Source organism: Protomyctophum bolini (genome assembly GCF_963924005.1).
Source record: "Protomyctophum bolini genome assembly, chromosome: 21".
In the NCBI taxonomy this organism is placed as follows: domain Eukaryota; kingdom Metazoa; phylum Chordata; class Actinopteri; order Myctophiformes; family Myctophidae; genus Protomyctophum; species Protomyctophum bolini.
Window position 1 is genome coordinate 10,091,811 of NC_137882.1, and position 18,948 is coordinate 10,110,758.

Here is an 18,948-nt window from a genome sequence, read left to right on the forward strand (position 1 = left end):
GATTATTGAAAATTACAATAAAAAGATTTTGAAAAGAAAGGAAAAGGGGCTTCGTTAAGACCTCCATAATATAATGGTCAATGCCTGTGTGATAATTCAGAGCGACTGGTGCAGTCAGTGAGGAGCAGCAACAGTGTTTCAGACAGACATTCATGTAGACATTTCATATATGTTTCTGTGCAGTACTGTACCTGTATGTGCAATCCGTTTTGAGAGATTATGGCATGTGTAACGTCACTCACATCAGTGCACCCATGCATGCATTGAAATCTGCACCTTTGCTGGCAGAGTCTAGGCCTCTAGGGGGACAGGCAGAGAGAGACCCACACTGTAAAGGCATTAGGCCTTTCTCTCTAATCGAAATGGATATGGCAATAGAAGAGAAAAAGCTTTGGCCCTGGAACATAAGGCAGCCCTTAAGCCCTCTTTATAGTCCACTGAAATGCAGCTCTCTCTCCATCCATGGATCAGCGGGACTTCAAAGGGCCAGAGGCACTGCCAGGCCTCCTTGAAATACACCTCATACATTTGGATGCTACTGTACTGTTAGCGCTGATGCTGCATATATGTACCTGTAGGCAAAAAGATTTCTGCATTTAGTGAGCTCGGCTCCAAGCCTGAAACGCAGTTTCCCCACGCACGCACAGAGTTGCACACACTGAACCTAGCTAATTTAACGAGTCATAATTTATGTGGAGGATTACATTTTACAGCATCTGTCTGAATGATAAGCAGTATGCTCATCTTCGAGTCTTTCAAAAAAGGATTGTGAATTCTTTACAACGTGGCTCTGTAGGAGGTGAGCCATGTATATTTAAATATCTGCTTTTGTGGAAATGTATTTGTAGCCAATACTGAAAGAAACTCGGCATTATTGAACATTAAACTTCCTCGTATACCCAATGGGTCTCACAGGAGTGCTTATAATCTGTACATTTACATTTAATTGCTGCCTAAGCAGACTTCAGGAAATTGTCAACATTTGTGCAAATCTTAGTATCTCCCTAAAGGCCAAGGGCACACTTAAACAACAGGTCTGGGAATGCCCATATATGTCTTTTTTTCCCTTCTTTTTTACGTTTTCGGGCCAGATAGGGCGTAAAATGTGTGCTAATTAGTAAGGCCAGGTGGGGCCTCGAGCCAGTCCAGTTAGGGCCCAGTTAGAGCCCAGGCAGGGCCGGGCCTGTTGATGATGGCTTTGGACTTTGCGCTAATGACTTTGGGGCGGGCCCATCTAGAGATGTAATGGACAGGTATTAGTCAAAAGGGAGAAATCAAAGCGGAAGGACGGGTGGGGAGGATCAACATATGGAATGTCAAAACAGGTCAGCTCCATATATGGAGATCTAAGGCTTTGATGAGGTCAACATGGTGTCCATGCGGTCAGATGTAGAGTTGCTGGCCGGCTCTATATATGCAGATCTAGGTCATGATCCAGTCTTCTTCATGTATGGCTATCCAGGGTTTGATGAGATCAGTGTCGTGATTTAGACGGCCATATTTGGAGCGTGTCACGAGGCGTGACTGACATGAAGTGTGACTGACATGAAATAAAGGTTTTCATAGTAATCTGCGAGGAGAGGTCATGTACACGGTAACATACAGTACTATTGGTCCGACTGTCATTAGACCGACACACCCTACCCTAACCGCAAGCACGGCGCAACGCATGTCGGACCAACGCATGGTCTGGAGCGACGGGTGATTTCCGCATGTCGGACCTTTGGTGTGTCGGATCTGCGTATGCAGGATCTGCATATGCATCCCCATGTATACTCCTAGTCATGGACAGAGGTTCAGCCATTAAACTTTTATTTATAGTACATAATGCCACTGAGAAGCTATGCTGAAGTATGGAGTGCCGTAAGACCCTCACTGGATCCCGGTCAAACAGAGAATCGACTTCAAAATACATCTCACCACCTAGCTGGTCCCACAACAACCTGGCTCCTGTAGACCTCTCCGATCTCCTCCCAATCCTCCAGGTCCAACATGGCCAACCTCCTGCTAACCCCCAGCATCAAGCACCGACACGGTTGCAGCTATTGAATTGCCAATAATCATGCCACTGCCAGTACAGTGCAATTTGTCTTGCTCAGAAAGGATGAAATGCCCTGTGTGTATAGCGGGTCACAATATCACATTTCATGTGCTATAACAAGTTTCCTTTGCTTTATTTTGCCATCCTCCCGAACAACAAGGAAAGGATCAATCCCTTCTGTCCTGCTCAGGCATGACCTGTTGTTGAGGGTTTATTCGGTCAGAGTGGCGAGAGTCACATAATAGGACATGATTAATGGCACTGGCTGAGTGTGCAAGGTGGAAGTTGTTTGCTATACACAATGCACGCACACACACACACACACACACACACACACACACACACACACACACACACACACACACACACGTATTTACTCGAATGCACCACATGTGTAGACATTGATGCATGCTTGCACTTGACGTGCATACACACATCTCACATACAGCTACCTTAACAGCCCAGGTAATCTATGCTGTCAGTCAGCCAGGCTGAGCCAACAAACTGCACAGCACGGCCGGTGTGATGAGTTTGATGAGTATTCAACAGCACTATTTATCTCAATGTCTTGCCCACCAGGGGTCCAAATGGACCTTTAGGGGTCTGCAACTCTGAGAGTGTACAGATAAACCATTTTAAAATGTTACCTCCCATTTATCCCAATATGCAATTTAAAAGTCTCAGTGTTAATGTAACTCTTTGAGTGTACAGGGCCATTTGGTCACATTTGTACACTTACAGATCCATAAGGGTCAATTTGACACATCTGGTGGTGGTCCCTGGACCCATCATTGAGAACCAGTGATCTATATCTCACAATAACCACCATTAAAACCACATTGATTATTTTGTCTACATTATAACTAATGCTTGCAATGGATTCAAAATCATGAAAACCCCCTAGTTTGACCCGTCCCATGTTACTTAAAGCATATTGACATTTTGAAAATGTTGCCTTATATTGGATGTTAATGGTACCCCAGCTTATTATGCTAATTATGAAAATCGCCCAACATACCGGTATGCAAGTTAGCATCCAGCTGTTTCTAAATGCTGGGGACCCATACTCAACATTTCTAACATAAAACCTTAGGGTACTCAAGATGTCCGGGTTCACAATGGGGCTCTATGGGCTGGCAAGTAGACTATTAATAGGGCTGGTCATTGCAGATCTCACATCCTAAATCTGACCGGGAACCACTTACTCTAAGACCCTATCCCAAGCTCGTAAAAACTATGACCTCTGGGACCCACACACACACACACACACACACACACACACACACACACACATACAGAGTATATGAAGTAACTCCAGGCTGTCATCGTAAAGCATTGAGAAATACTCTTCTTTTTCTGTAATAGTAATTACTATTCTTATGGTGATTACAGAGACTCACTCTCAGGCTGCAGTGAGGAAGGTGTTGACAAGGAAGCGATGTGCATTTCACAGTTAGAATTGAACAGCTTTCTCTCTCTCTCTCTCTCTCTCTCTCTCTCTCTCTCATGAGGCAACTGGTCGAGTCAACAGAGGTTGATTGTTCATACTATAGTGCTGCATTTCTCACCACAGCTCATTGGAAGTGATGAAAACACTTCAGCACTGATACCTTTGTGGAGCTCAATAAGAGTTCCTCCAGTACCTAATGATCACTGGCCTTGTTTCATGAATTCTAATGTGAAACAGCTATTCTGATAATGGCCCTATAGTTTCACCAAGAGATGCTTGACACCTTGATTCATCTGCACGGTGATTACTTCAGACCTGTAATTAAGCGGTGTGAGATTGTGCCAAACCTAAAATCGAATCTTCACTTTGCACAGTGGGACACGTATAGTGCATGAGGGCTCAAGGTTGTTTTTCTCTTAATTGAGCTTCTTCCGATTTAATCCTGTAGTGTTTAAGCTACTGGTTGTCCCTGGATGTTGTAGCATCTATCTGCTTCCTTTGTGCTGCATGACAGTGATTTAAGAGACTTATATTACGGTATGTCTTACTGACTGTGACATTAAGAACCCCATTAAAACTGATCTACTTTTGGCGTCGAGGACCAAACATTTGTCGCCTTGCCTTGATTGACACTAATAACTAGCGCTGAGTTCGCCTATTGACCTTTATAATGAAAAGTTGTAATGAAATGCAGGCTGTGTGTGTGTGCGTGCGCACACACTCTTAATAATTGGTTGTGCTGGTTTCCCTTAGTGAGTGATTTTACTCTATAGAGTAAAAAGAGAAAAAATATAGAGGTAGACTGTATTTTTTTATTTACTGTTTTAGGCCTAAAAAGCGATATGGCTTCACCTGCAGTATATTCTACTAGTTAGTTACTGTATGTTATGTAATAACCAGTGTTATCCGGTATTCATTCCATTTGTATTTCTTTGGCACAAACACTCTTGCCTTGGTTCCTGACCGGTCCACCACGTGCATGCATTTCTATATTAAACCAGGGCCATAAATCCACGGTGGACAGTGGTGCAGTATTAAGAAATGACCTGCGGCACGCGCTAACGCACAAGATCATTTCAGTGTCACGGCAGAAATATGATTGTAATGTACAGTATGTGCACACGAGGTCTCTACTAAGGCCTCATTAACCAATAGCGGCTTCGGCAGCATATATACTGCAGCATGCCTCTCGTTGGGAGGTTTAATAACATTGATGCTTTCCATCACAGCAGCAGCATAGACCAGCATGCACCTCTATGACGTCATGCACACAAAAAGGCATAAATCTGGAGTGTTTTTCCAGTCGCCATGATTGCTTGTGGGGATATACAGTACTGTACAGGCTCTAATTCAGGCACAAGGTCAAATGAACTGAACATGCTAAGTGATTAGAATAATATTTTCTCATCTCTCACAAGATGTTTCAGGGATCATTGACTGTTTTGTATTTGGAGTGGGGGGGAGTGGGAGGGGGTGGGGGGGTTGCTAGCAGACGATGTCACGCTATACTATTTCCATTCCCACGCTCCTCCTCCTGAAAAACATCTGTGTTTTAGATCCCCCCCTACTTCACGGATGTCATAGCCACCACTAATGCTCCTGTACTGGGAAACTGATGTGTCCTATTGTGTTATGAAAAAGAAGAAACAAAGAGAATTAAGTATCCTCGTAGGCCCAGTAAAATATGTCCAGTCCGGTTGAAAGCAGAGTATAGGGCATCTCTGGCTGGCCTGCAGCCAAACGCTCCATTAAGGGCCCTGCGTAAAAGTTGATGAGGAGGAAAGAAATACCCTGTTAGTTATTTCACGGCTCCACTATCGTCCCTCTTGGTTACAGCAGCACATAGCCACAAAAGGCAAGCATGAGGTGGAAAAGATATAACATGAATTGAATCAACCGACCTGATTTTTCTAAAACAATTTATTTTGTTACACGGTGGTTATACGGCCAGAAGGTGAACTTCCGGGAGTTGTTGATTGCAGCAATGTTCTTACGAAGTTGTTGTTGAACGTCAGTGTTTTACAGTGCCTGTGGGTTTGCAGGAATGATTCTAAGCAGCAGGTGACCACCAGGCAGCTGAGGGCACTCTGTCTATGCCCTCGCTTCCAATCTGCCTTTAGCTGCTCTTGATTACCTCTAGAGCAGGGGGGTTCTCAACGTTTTTGGCTGGGATTGACCGGCTACAATAACCTTAATAATAGAGAAAATACATCATATATATAAACATATACTAAAACCAGATATAATCATTAAGGAAAGTGTACTATGAGTGTACTATGTAAACTCAATTTCCATTTTCCAGCCATTCAGTTGCAAAAAAACTAAGTTTTTTTTCTTCATATGGGGACCCCCCACAATAATTTCGGGGTTGCGACCCATGTGTTGAGAACCCCTGCTCCAGAGTAAAGCAGCCAGAGTTCAGACTATGAGAACTGAGCAAAGGATCATGGGTAAAACCTGTGAGTCATGGTTGGTGGGAAATGAAATGGTATAGGCTCCCTATATTTATTACCAGATTTAGATGTGTCCCTAATATAGCATACACGCATACAGTATGTTAACCACTAGAGAGTGATATATGCCTTCCATGCGTGCAGGTTTAAAATGTGATTTTTCTCACTCATAATAAGACTAAAGTATCCTAGTTTCCAACCTCTGACAAAACACCATAAGCCCCGGGGGATGTAATACAGGCCTACTGTAAACCACACACCAGCCAAAGTCTGACTCTTATTATTTCATCATTAGAGAGACCTCCAGGAGAGACAGTCGCGTCCCTCAAGCTGTGGTTGGCAATATTTTTAGAACGTGTGGCCCCCAGGAGCAAGTCTATGAGATAATCAGTGGGTAAAATGGCCTTGGCTCTGCTCTGCTAGATGCGTCTACAAGGGTGGGCAATGCTAGTAGAGTGTAGTTCTTTTTTACTTTGTTTTCCTTTTCTTTGTTGCCAACACTGATACATTTGGCCATTGTTCAATAAGAGTTTGAGTCTCTTTCGCTGAAGGTGGCTTCTCACATGTTCAAATTCTTCTTCCAGACTTTCGAGAAAATGAGAGAGTCCCCATAGTGCCTCCAGTAAAAACATCAGAAGTTTGTCATGATTGTAATAATAGTTGTTTTTCACAGTTTAGAACATCTCATCAATCAAATAAATCCCACGCCTTTCTTTGTTTTTCCTATGAAGATAATTATATTTTGTTTGGAAATTAACAGGATGTCAATTTCATTGACTTCAGTGCTTTGTTTGTCCATGCTATAGAGGCCAGGCTTTCACAGGCATGCTTGCACACACTCAAATACACACATCCACACACAATTATATGACAGGTGCTAATGGTGAAAACTTTCATGAGGAAATAAAATATTTAAGTGCTTTACAGAATGTAAACTTTTCTTATACATTATTTAACATGCTACATTATGGACCTCATGCTGTTTTATGTGCTCGCCAGCTGTTTATAAGAGCAATAGAAGTGGTCAGCGTTTTGCCTAATTCCCGGGATATCTTTAGTATCTTGTGAATGATAAAGGCCACCTTGAACCAATTATATGGACTCTCAGCTCTACCTGAACCCGTAGTAAACGCCATGAGGTTAAAAGGATCTACACTTTGACTGGGAATGAAATAATTGGAGGAAAGACCTGAAGACACTACAAGTAGACGAGGGTTTGCACAGGGTTACTTGAGTTGGATGTTGTCGGTGTTCTGCTCTTAATGGGGTTAAACTTGAAAATGTGTTGGTGAGCTATACAGCTGCAGCTCAGCTCGCTGGAGCACAGCTGAACTCCATTAACCTAAATGAGGTTTCTGTGGATGCATTAGTTACAACGGCGTAAGAATGTATGGTTTCAGAGGTTGTTTATTATGACTGTGGTGTGTGTGTGTGTGTGTGTGTGTGTGTGTGTGTGTGTGTGTGTGTGTGTGTGTGTGTGTGTGTGTGTGTGTGTGTGTGTGTGTGTGTGTGCGCGCGCGCGAGAGCGCATTCTTCAGCTTAACTGAGTTCTGTTCTGATTTATGTGACTATAAAATCCCAAATCAAAATATAATTTCAAATGCTGCTCTGATTCATTAATTTCATCTTTCACTTGCTTCATTCTTTAGCTCAATTGATTCCTGATTTATGTCACTATAAAACCAATAATCAAAAGTGTTTTTAAACGCAGCTTCAGTTCATTAATTTCATTATTATTATGTCATGCAGAAAACGCCATGGCCATAATGAACCTGGCCTCAGTCCCTGGCCAGATTTTAATCATTTGCTGGAACACTGAATGCAGATGTTGTATGCACTGTTTTTCTCTGATTCTTGTAAACTATTTTCTCCCCCACACAATCCTGCTTTGTTCCTGCTATTCTTTCCGACTTCGAGTAGTGCAAGTGGTATTTATGATTTCAGAGACAGAAACGGCATGAATGGAATGTGTGATGTATATCTTTATTGCCTCTGGAATGAGGTAATGGGGTATGCAGTTTTATAGCATGAGGTTTAATGTAGTGTAGTAGGCCTATTTTTAGCCCACAGAGATTTGATAGTCACAGAGACTGCTGAGCTAGCACCAATAACACTCCACCTCCGTTGGAAGTCATTGCAGCACACAGCGTGTGCTGCAAACAACTCAACAAAGTCCAGGTCTGCCTCCGGTGGAGCAATTTGAAATTACACTGAATCAATTGCAGTTGCATGAATGAATGAGGCAATGGAATCTGGAGTGATGCCCAGGATAAGGGATGCTTAGCCTTGTGTTTCTGCTGAGCTGGTTCCGAGTTACTCTCATTATTGATAGTCATATGGCTGAGCTCCATAGTGAACCGGTGGCCTACTTTCCCCAGAAACAAAGCCAGCAGAGCGGCTCTGGTCCTGATGACCTAATGGGTGCGGAAAGCACCACAGCATTGGGTCCAATCAGCACAACTGCAAAATAAGCATCACCATCTGTCCTGTACTGTGTAATTGTACAATATGTTTCTGTATAGAGCTGAGCGTTTACACAACAGAGATGTGCCATTCTTCCCATTCCATCCTGGCATACTGGCCCTGGGGCCGGGTCGGTTCAAACTGTGGCAGGTCTGAACCCAATCTTGTCTGTGTCATTTCCACAGGGCATTCTACCTGGACCAGTCCAACATGCCCCCCAGCTCTGGACCCAAAGCTGCTCTTATTGACAAGGTAAGAACTAGAAGGACCAGCGAGGGTCACCTTTTATACTCTGGGAGTTAACCCATTCTGACCTGAGATCAGATTCTGAAAATGTCTGTTTGAAAATGACAGTTTTCTGAAAAAGCTATGTTTCTATGTCAGTCGCTCTTCGATTTTTCAAAAATAGCAGACCTACAAGCTCGTAGCGCGCCACTCGGTGGCGCGCTATGAGCTTGTAGATCTGCTATTTTTAAATACTGTAGCTAAAGCATAACGTAATGCTAACACCAAAAGGGGTTCCCGCCTAAAATGGGATGAACACTTGTACTACTGCACAGGTTTTCAAATTGGTACAAGGTTTTAATTGATTGTTTTACCACTTACTTTACCGGGGTCAGCTCTGTACTTGATCCAATGTTTTCCCTTCTTTTCAAAAAATAGACGATTGGGTTAGGGTTGGTCACTTGCATCAAGTCCCACAAACAAGCACCACTGCTGCCAGGGTTATTTGTTGCTAGCCTTCCTTTGTGTGTGGGTGGGTCTTCACTGTACTTTTAATTTCCAACATTATCTCGTCTTGTGTTTCTTGTTCTTTTGTTGCTTGAAACCCAGTATTATGTTTTTGTATCTTAAGCAGATTTTGTTGCACAATCTTGCAGACACTGCATCAACATTTTGCTACTTGTTGTACCTGTATTGTCATTACCCTAACCCACCCCTCCTTGGTCCCAGCTGATGTACCTGTATTGTCATTATCCTAACCCACCCCTCCTTGGTCCCAGCTGATGTACCTGTATTGTCATTATCCTAACCCACCCCTCCTTGGTCCCAGCTGATGTACCTGTATAATTGTATTGTCATTATCCTAACCCACCCCTCCTTGGTCCCAGCTGATGTAAATTGTCATTATCCTAACCCACCCCTCCTTGGTCCCAGCTGATGTACCTGTATTGTCATTATCCTAACCCACCCCTCCTTGGTCCCAGCTGATGCGACCCCTGAATGCTCTGGAGGAGCTGTACCGCCTGATTGAGAGCTTCATCAGCTGTCGTCGTACGGCTGCCTGTCAGTACACGGCCTGCGGTGCGTCGGGAGTCGGCCTCCTCACCGTGGCCTCCGAGCTCTGTTCGCGCCTGGGGGCCACGCACATCGCCATGTGCAACAGCGGCGTTCACCGGTGAGTGTCGAGAGCACATTTGTGTGCACAGTACACCCCTCCTGCTGTCTGGTGTTCGGGGTCTTTTGACGCACACTAATAAGTCCACACGGGCCTGGTCGGACTGCCGGGCCTATTTTTACACTAAAGCTGTGCAGATCAATTGACATCAGCATGGTGTCCCATATTCCAGTGCTCGGTGGACTCTCATACTGTTCCAGCTTTGTAGAAGACACAAAAAGGCAGGTGCCACTGTGAATAATGATTTTTTTTTCCTCTGCAAAAGGAAAAAGAAAAGGTCTAGGGTGCTCGGAAGTTCAACAAAAAGTGTAGAGAAGGTGCCCTTTGATGGGGGTCTGAAAACCTGCAACTAAGGAAAATGTAACCAAGGCACCCTTCTGGGTTAAAAAGCCTTTATTGAATTGGATTGTTCATAGAAGTTATAAACCCAGATTAATCCATGCGTAGCAGCCAGCAGGCTGTACTATTTTCCTCTAACTTTATTTATTGATTTGTGTTCCACCTGCTGTTGAACATCTGAAATCGGAATAGATAGTTTTTGTTTCTTTTACTTCTAGGACACAGCAAGCGAAGGTTTGATTGATTGATTGATTGATTGATTGATTGATTGATTACTTTATTAGCATGATTAATAACACATAAAGCCCCAGGGGCTTGTTTCCATTGTACTCAATTAATCAGAAATAGTTTTTTACATTTAGTGACTTTAGTGAGCAAGAACAAAAATCATGGTAATACATCAACACATACAAAATAGTGCTATTTAAGTTACATAAGTTGAGCCTATGCAGTATGCATACGCCTGTAGGAGGCCGAGGCTAGGGCAAGTACTACGGCAAGTGCTATGGGCTAAGATGGAGTCTGAAGAGGTGTGTTTTCAGACTGCGGCAGAAGTTTGGGCGTGAATCTGCAGTTCTGATTGCAATGGGAAGTGCATTCCAAGAGCGTTGTCCCGACGTTTTAGAGAAAGGTACTTCCAGCTTCCCTGCGTTGGCTGATCTGAGCGCTCGGGAGGGTTTGTAGCGTGCGTTCGAGTCGAGAACCGTTGTCCTTTGGTAGGTCATTCCTCATTCTGGTGGTAGCATAGTACTAGGCATTTTTGAGTGGTGCAAACACTTTATAGCGTTTGTTCACCACCAAGTGTCACTATTGCACAGCCTCACACAGACACACACAAGCCAGGGAGGAGGGACAGTACAGTACAGTACAGTACAGTACAGTACAGTACAGTACAGTACAGTACAGTACAGTACAGTACAGTACAGTACAGTACAGTACAGTACAGTACAGTACAGTACAGTACAGTACCACTTCAGACGAGTCTGATTTTTTCTTTCTACCCATGTTTGAGAGAAATTTTGTGACTGTCTGTCTGTCTGTCTGTCTGTCGCTACTCTCATATTCTATCTGGCCAATCAGCATCATATTTCTTGTGCCTTTCTTGTGCCTACCTAAATGAGAAAATATTTGATTATCGGTAATGACAACTATGTAGTGTTTGGATATTATAACATCATGTCCAAGACAATGTTACAAAAAAAAGAAGTCTGCACAGACAGCTGCTGTAATAAACTTTAATCACAACGTTTTGACCAATGAATGGACTTCCTCAGACGGTCCCCTAAGGAAGACCATTCGCTGGTCGAAACGTGATCTGCACAAATTGGAGTAGCAGCTGTCTTGTTGTTACGTATCTTTTTTTGGTCCTGCACCAGCATCTACGATGTGGATGTGTATAACAATTCCTTTTGATTCTGTCCTAGTACCAACATTCCACAAAACATTTCAGTGTGGTCACTGTCCAAAAGATTTGTCTCCATAATACTGTTGCATGTCTACTCTGGTTGCATTGTGACGATGCAATGAGAGTCCTTTAATATTTCCAAATTGCCCCATGCCATTCACACACAACCCTGTTGTGTCACTTTCCAGTTATACAGCATTATAACATTTTACACAAGGACAACATTTACACAAGGACCCTTCTGTGTACCACAATGACATACAGTACGGTAGACACCTTCATCAAGTGGTCTGACATGTCATCAAAACACAGGAGCTGGTCCTTGACCTGATGCAAGTACTGTAACTGACCATGAACCAGTGGTCATCAAAAACTAGACCGTTGTCCTCATAAATACTTGGGTATCCACAGAGACAGCCGTCCTTTGCTAGAAAACATACAATGATATCCAATAGACTAAGGCGTTTGAGGCTGTATTGAGTGAGCAGACAGTCATTTTGATATTCAATCGTAGAGAACATCATTAGATAGTACTAGGCATGTAACGATTCACTCAACTCACGATACGATTCGTGTCACGATGAGGTTCACGATACGATTTTTCACGATATTTTAAACTAAAAATATTTTCCAGAAAAATTACAGTTTTTTAAAGTTTGTTTTATTTCCAAGTTTTTTTTTCCACATTTTTTATTTAACTAAGCTACATTGCAAAATAAGTAGCATTACTTTGGACAGTGCAGAAACCTAATTGCCTTCCTTGATGTATTAATGAGCATCAACGACCATCTGGGCACAGTCACAGATGGTCCTTCTACAGAACTCTACTACTGAAAGTGACTGCATGGAGTCTGTCTCATTTCTGTAAAATTATTTACTTTCTGTGCAACAACTGTAAACATGCTTTCTTGTTTAGAACCTAGCTCGAGTTAACATGTAAAAAAGAGCTTTCTTTGATGGCATCTCTTAGGATAGATGTAGATCTATTTGACAGTGCAGAAACATAATTGCCTTCCTTAATGTATTAATGAGCATCAACAACCATCACCTGGGCACAGTCACAGACACACACAGCTCCCCTCTATAGATCCGTAGCGGGTCTCATGGTCGCAGCCTACGTATTTCCTGTAGGCGGACTCGACGTAGCTGCAGGGTTTAAACCATCACCAGGCGCATCTCTTCCACTACAGTGAACGGCAGAGTGACTGATAGTTTGCCATTACTCAATGGCTCTGGTCTCAGCCACCGCGGCGGATATTTTGACATTCCGTATTTATTTATTTTTTATGTTGCCACTACTGTTGGAGCAGCCATAAACTACACAGGTTCATCTCGATGTTCTGGACATCTTTGTAATGTTAGTGTTAGTAGTAAAAAAGCAGGTAAAAGAGTAAAGTTTGAGGCAAAGCCAACTCTTGTTGTGACAAATCATGACAACAAACACAATCTTTTGGGCCGTACAAAGAATTGGAAAGAAGAAAAGAAACGGCAGGTTACAACACTTTTTTTGTTGTTTTTCTTCTTTGTAATTCATTTGTTTGGTCCAAAATATTGTGTTTATTGTCATGATTTGTCACAACTCCAGTTGGCTTTGTCTGCGGCGTAACCGTCTTTAAATAAGTACTTTTTTAAATGTCTATGGGAAAAATGCTTTGGGAATCATTTCCTGGGCCTGGCGTCATCATGAAAGGGGGCAGGACTGCGATGCTCTATATACAGTGCTGAAGTGCTCTACTATACAGAAAGAGTCTAAATTCTCTCCAAAAGTACTTGAATATGATGGAATATGATTAAAGCTCACGTTTCATATCACATACACCATAATTCACTAGCCCCTTTTGAAAATCGATTTGTTTATTTTATTAAATCGATTCATATCGTTGGGAGTAATATTGATATATATCGATATACAACATATCGTTACATGCCTAGATAGCACAGTACATACTGAATTTCAGCTTGGTTGGGCAGCCTGACTGTGAAACTGAAAAGCAGTCTTTCCAGCAAGCAAAGAACGACTATGAAGGTAATAGGGAAAGAAGAATGACCCCACACAGCCTGCAGGGGCGGACAGTCAAGAAACAAGCAACAAAAATCATTGCAGAATCTCTGAATATGAACCCCTGTGTGCCACGGTGCAGATCAAACCTTCTTGAAGCTACAGTTTAATTTGTTCTAGCCTCATGTATACAACGTGAACGTGGCATTTAAGGACTTTGCACACCAGCTATGTGTACCTTTACGTAACTCTATTCACATTGAATTCTATATATGGATTGTCCTCGTCTCACCTGTGGCGTAGGAGGAGCCATTCGTCAATGAACCGAGGGCAGAAATATCCGGATTGTTTGCCTCCCTTGATCCCCCCCGTGCTGGTTCCTGCTCCCATCTTTCATCTTTCACTTTGTTCTTTCTCACAGACTCCACCCCACCACTCTGTCCAATACTCTCATTCTTTTCTCTATGACTCTTTTTTTTGTGTGTGTTTGTCCATCTATATTTCTCTGCCTCTCTCTCTGTCTCACTCTCTCTCTGTCAGTCTCTCAGATGGATACAGGGTGTGACTGAAGTGATGGTTTGATGAAGTGCCGTGGACTGAGCTGCCTGCTTGCATGAGCCTTTAATAGAAAGCTGCTGTCAGTGCATGACTGCTTCCCTGTTATTAAGTGTGTGTGTGTGTGTGTGTGTGTGTGTGTGTGTGTGTGTGTGTGTGGGGTGTGAGAAAAAGACGACAGAAAAACATGTCCTTGGATACGTATTTACTCACAATGTCCGAATGCATCAGACTAATATTCATTAATTATGACATGCCATGCCCATGCAGATCTGCTTGTTCAGATTACCAAGCATACACAAACATACAGTACAAACACATGCAATTAGCCATACATCCATTACTGCCGAGGGCGCTGTGGGCGCTGGGGGTCGTGTTCTCTCTTCCACGTCATCAGTGCCCATACCCGAGGTCGGGTTGGCGAAAGGCCCTTTCTGTGTGGAGTTTGCATGTTCTCCCCATGTCCCTTAGGGTAGGTATACCCTCACAAAAAACATGCAGTAACCCTGGTCTCTATACTACCCCCCCCCCGGTCAGCCAGGAGGAGAAAGGAACTGGTTGGAATAACGTGTTATTGCAAGTGCTACGTCTTACCGGGGAAACTCCCCCTGTCAGGTGATAAGAAGCTGCCTGCTAACTCCTCATGCATTGAAGGAAGCACGACCGCAGTTTGCAGCTCTCCCCAGGTTCGCAGTGGGAGCGTAGTGCCCAGTATTACAGCGTACGCAATTGGCTGGTCTGCATTCATGCGAGCCCCGGAAGCTAAACCAAACCAGTGTAAATTACATTCCTTGTCTGCCACTGATTGTATTAGGATGGATTAGTTTTAATAACAGCAAAAGTGTGATATCTGTAGGAATCAGCAGTTTGCAATATGCTGCACTGCTCTTTTTACCATCATGCCACAAAAATCTATTTTAGAGGCAAAAAATAATAATACACTGTGCCAGCTAGACAAAATGCTAGCAAGAATGGAAATGGAACAAAATTACTCAGCACCCCAGACATTCTACGGCATTCTAGGTGAATAACTGAAGCCTCAGGCATATTGCTTATTGGTCAGGGACTTTTCTGTGGAGATGTTTGACTTCTGACAAGTACAGTAATGATACACCGTTCTGCTTCGATACCAGTGATCCTTTATTTGCCTCGACTGCTTTGCTCTCATCTGACCTCCTAGTTAACAGCTTAAGTGCCGGGCCTGTAAAGATGAGCTAAACTCACCTTTGTCCCGGTTGCCATAGCCGTAAAGGCGAGTTTAGTTTAATCCACGTTAATCTGCGATTGATTAGCATCAGAGTTAGCATGTTGTGGCATTTTTAGCTAGCTCCAGGCCGCGATCACGTAAAAACAGCCAAAATTCCCCCCACACAAGCTGTCTTTATACGCATTATGGCTCATAATCTGCTCAAAATGCGATGTTCGGTGCTTGATTAGAGCTTAATTTGACTTAGTTATGACAATAAATGCGATCGCAGGGCCAAGCTGATCCCAGGTCAGTATTATGAGATGTCCGACTTTCACTTCCGGTTCAAACTGATGTAAACATCCGCTCAGTGGCGTGCACAGATAGACACTAGGGGGTGCTAGAGCACCACCTGCCCTTTCTCTTTGGACTGCAATGTGCCCTTTTGTGGAAAAAAATTATAATCTTTTCATTCTTTTGTTTGGTACAGTGTACAGTATGTGGACCATAGTGACATTGATAAATTCTTGATATAACAAAAGCTTCTAATATATTATTTTTGCCCCAAAATCTATAAATCTCACACTATTAAGGCAACCGGCTGGTTCCACGCGCTGCACAAGGTGCCCTTTTTTCACTTGAGCACCTCCCCCTCTAAATGTCTGTGCACGCCACTGCATCCGCTACTTTTTGGGAGAGGTTATCCAAAAACGTCTGGCACCCAGCACTGGCCATCTGCTGGTCATCCGGCAGAACGCTATCTGTTATTTAACCGTGGCTTTTATAGAAATGTGAAGGACGTTGATGATGCATGACACACATGCAGCACTTTATAATATGATTTTAAACATTTAGTCCACATCTACTTTTCCATTTGTTGATTCGCCTCTTTTGGCCCCTCCCCCTCTCTCTGCTCTTCCCTCTTTTTCTCCCTCCTTCATTCGTCTGTGGAGGTTGTTAAAGGGCTGTGAACTGCCACCCCATAAACCAGATATACTGTATGTGTAAATCACTTTATCCCATTAAAATCCCCCCCAAATGTCCAGGAGAGCCTCATACACCTCATTCTAGCCTCGTACATGCATCATGTTCCGGCTGGAGTGATATAGATCAGCGGGACATCCGTATAAGCCCCCTGGACTCTGAGGAAGGATGTATTGTCAAAGCCAACGATCAGCTCTTTTGGACATTCTTTTCATCACGTCATCTCGCGTTCTGGTAAAATTGTGCAATTGTGATTCAAGGGGACGTTCAGTTGGCTTGATGCATCTGAAGTGATGGCCTTCTGGCAGCAATGTGTCCCTGACTGCCTGTGTACCGGTTGTACATACACACTAACCCTATACAAAGTCCAGGGTCTCCAAGCACTCTGCACTTTGTCTACTCCTTTTTCTACTCCTATTCATATAAAATCTACTTTTGCCAAAATGGTCGCCCCCAGGATAGGGACGCTAGGGTTCATGACTTCATGTGGATAAACTGCACGAGAACACAGAGATGATAATCAAATAGGTCAGATTCTTTGCCAGCCTGATGTTTCTCAGTTAAACTAAATCTGGCGGCTCTGGAGCTTTTGGACAGTTCAATTTGCAGTGAAAGGGCCATGGATCGATACTCTCTAAAGATTTGTCCACATGCTGTTTGTGTGTGTGTACTGGTTATGTACGTGCAACTGTACCATCTCAACATTTTCTCATCAAACTTCACACCCCGTGAGTCTGTGCCACAGAACACAGTATACTGACTTGGACTGAAATCCTTTCTCCCAGGCCAAATCAAGATTCATTCCGACTGTTGCCTTTCAGTCTAAGCCAGAATGGTGGGAGGGGGGGTTCATTATTTCCACATTGCTTGGTTATCTTCTTACCGTAAAATGACTTTTCTCAAGCAACTGAAGTGATTAATTACTGTGGGGTTGTATGGAGGCACAGAAGGATAATCCCAACAACAAGGTGTCAAGCAGCCCGACACAAAGACCGAAAATTGGTCGTATTGTATTTTTGTTATCTACCATATCGGACCATATGTGGCCCAGTAGCTTGCGTATAATGCTTTTAGAAATGCTGTTTCCATCCAGCCAAAGTGGTCTATTTCAGATGGCGCTTTCGGTCTCAAATCGGAGCCCCGCTCCGCGGCACCGTCTGCTCTGTGTCTTTGTTTCCTCAGGGCTGTGGAACACTGTCACACTGTTGAGTCAGCTTATAGGGCTCTATTGTCACTGCCACTGAATTCCCTGAAAAGCCTCATGAAGTCTACAGTACATTGCAGTCTTTTCCAGTGGAAAAAAAGGACACGACTCCCAGAGTTCTTTGTGTAACATTTAAGTTTCTTGCGAAATAATGTTTTCAGGAGTGATTGTACAGAGGATGTTTTAGAGGTCAGATATTTTAACTTCCCCACATGACACCTTGAATATGCAGACTGAGGGCATTATGTTTAAGGGCGGGAACCCCTTTTGGTAGAACGACTGACATAGAAACATTGCTTTTTCAGAAAACTGTCAGGATGTAGAAGACATATTTAGAATCTGATCTCAGGTCAAAATGGGTTAAGCATTTCCCGAATGGGTACACCACACACATAGCTGTCTACTTACAGTAGCTTGATGATGGATCGCATTGCTCTGCCCCTGCACAGTTAGCTAAAGCATCCCGTAAAATATCATTTTCAAAAATCGCAATGTGCAATCTGCACAATAGCATCAACAAAGTTGCTGCACAGTGTCGAGTTAGTTGTGCTGTATGTCTTCAGGTTTTGTTGTGCGGTGCGTTATGCTTAACCTCACGTTTTCCCTGAACCTACAGGTCTACCCTGAGTGTGACGGCGGAACAGGCCATCCTGCTGGCTCGGAACCACGGCCTGCCGCCTCGCTGCATCATGCAGGCTACCGATGTCATGCGAAAACAGGTATGGCACACACTTGCTTATGCATGCACATATACTGTACAGACATTGGACACACACACACACACACACACACACACACACACACACACACACACACACACACACACACACACACATATTTTAGAATTGAGGTGCTTGGCCTGCTGTCAGTGTGCACAAGAAATATGACGCTGATTGGCAGAGTAGTACAGTATATGAGAGCAGCTGTGGACGGACAGACACGTACACGCGCGTGTGCACACACACACACACACACACACACAGCTACATGCACGCGGGCGCGTGCACACGCATGCGCACGCACACACACGTACAAACTTTGTTAGTTGCCTTAGCTGCACTCCTTTCACACACATTCACTCACTGTTTGTATTCTCCTGAGCTCTCCACTTTTGCTATCTGAAGTCTAATCTAGATTGAAACCATTTGCTTTGCATTGGTAGTCCCAGCAGTGACATATTTCTAACAATGTTCATAGTATGCATGTGAAGATTCACAACACCACTCCAGAAAAAAATGTTGTCCGTACCTGCACTTGTCATATTATGCTTGGATGTGACATTATCCAAGGATGGATGTTTGCAGGTTTCCCCTGAACCCAATTATTTGCATGTAGTATCTTTCCAAATGCACCAACCTTTTTATTGGTACCCAGGAGCTACACCTTTTCTCATTTTCCCTGCCTCCCCCAAGGTAATTTGTAAAACCTCTGTACCCCTCCCCTCCCCTTTCTCTCAGACTGCAATGTTGC

The 18,948-nt window shown here is 43.5% G+C and overlaps 1 protein-coding gene across 1 annotated transcript in view; it reads left to right on the forward strand.

Annotated features, from left to right (window-relative positions):
- prex2 (phosphatidylinositol-3,4,5-trisphosphate-dependent Rac exchange factor 2) overlaps window positions 1-18,948 on the forward strand; it is a 137,206-nt gene that overhangs the window by 110,740 nt on the left and 7,518 nt on the right. Inside the window, exons 37-39 of the mRNA XM_080794189.1 lie at window positions 8,593-8,659; window positions 9,616-9,806; window positions 18,095-18,197. Of these exons, the coding sequence (XP_080650315.1) occupies window positions 8,593-8,659; window positions 9,616-9,806; window positions 18,095-18,197 (361 nt within the window). The remainder of the gene's footprint in view (window positions 1-8,592; window positions 8,660-9,615; window positions 9,807-18,094; window positions 18,198-18,948) is intronic.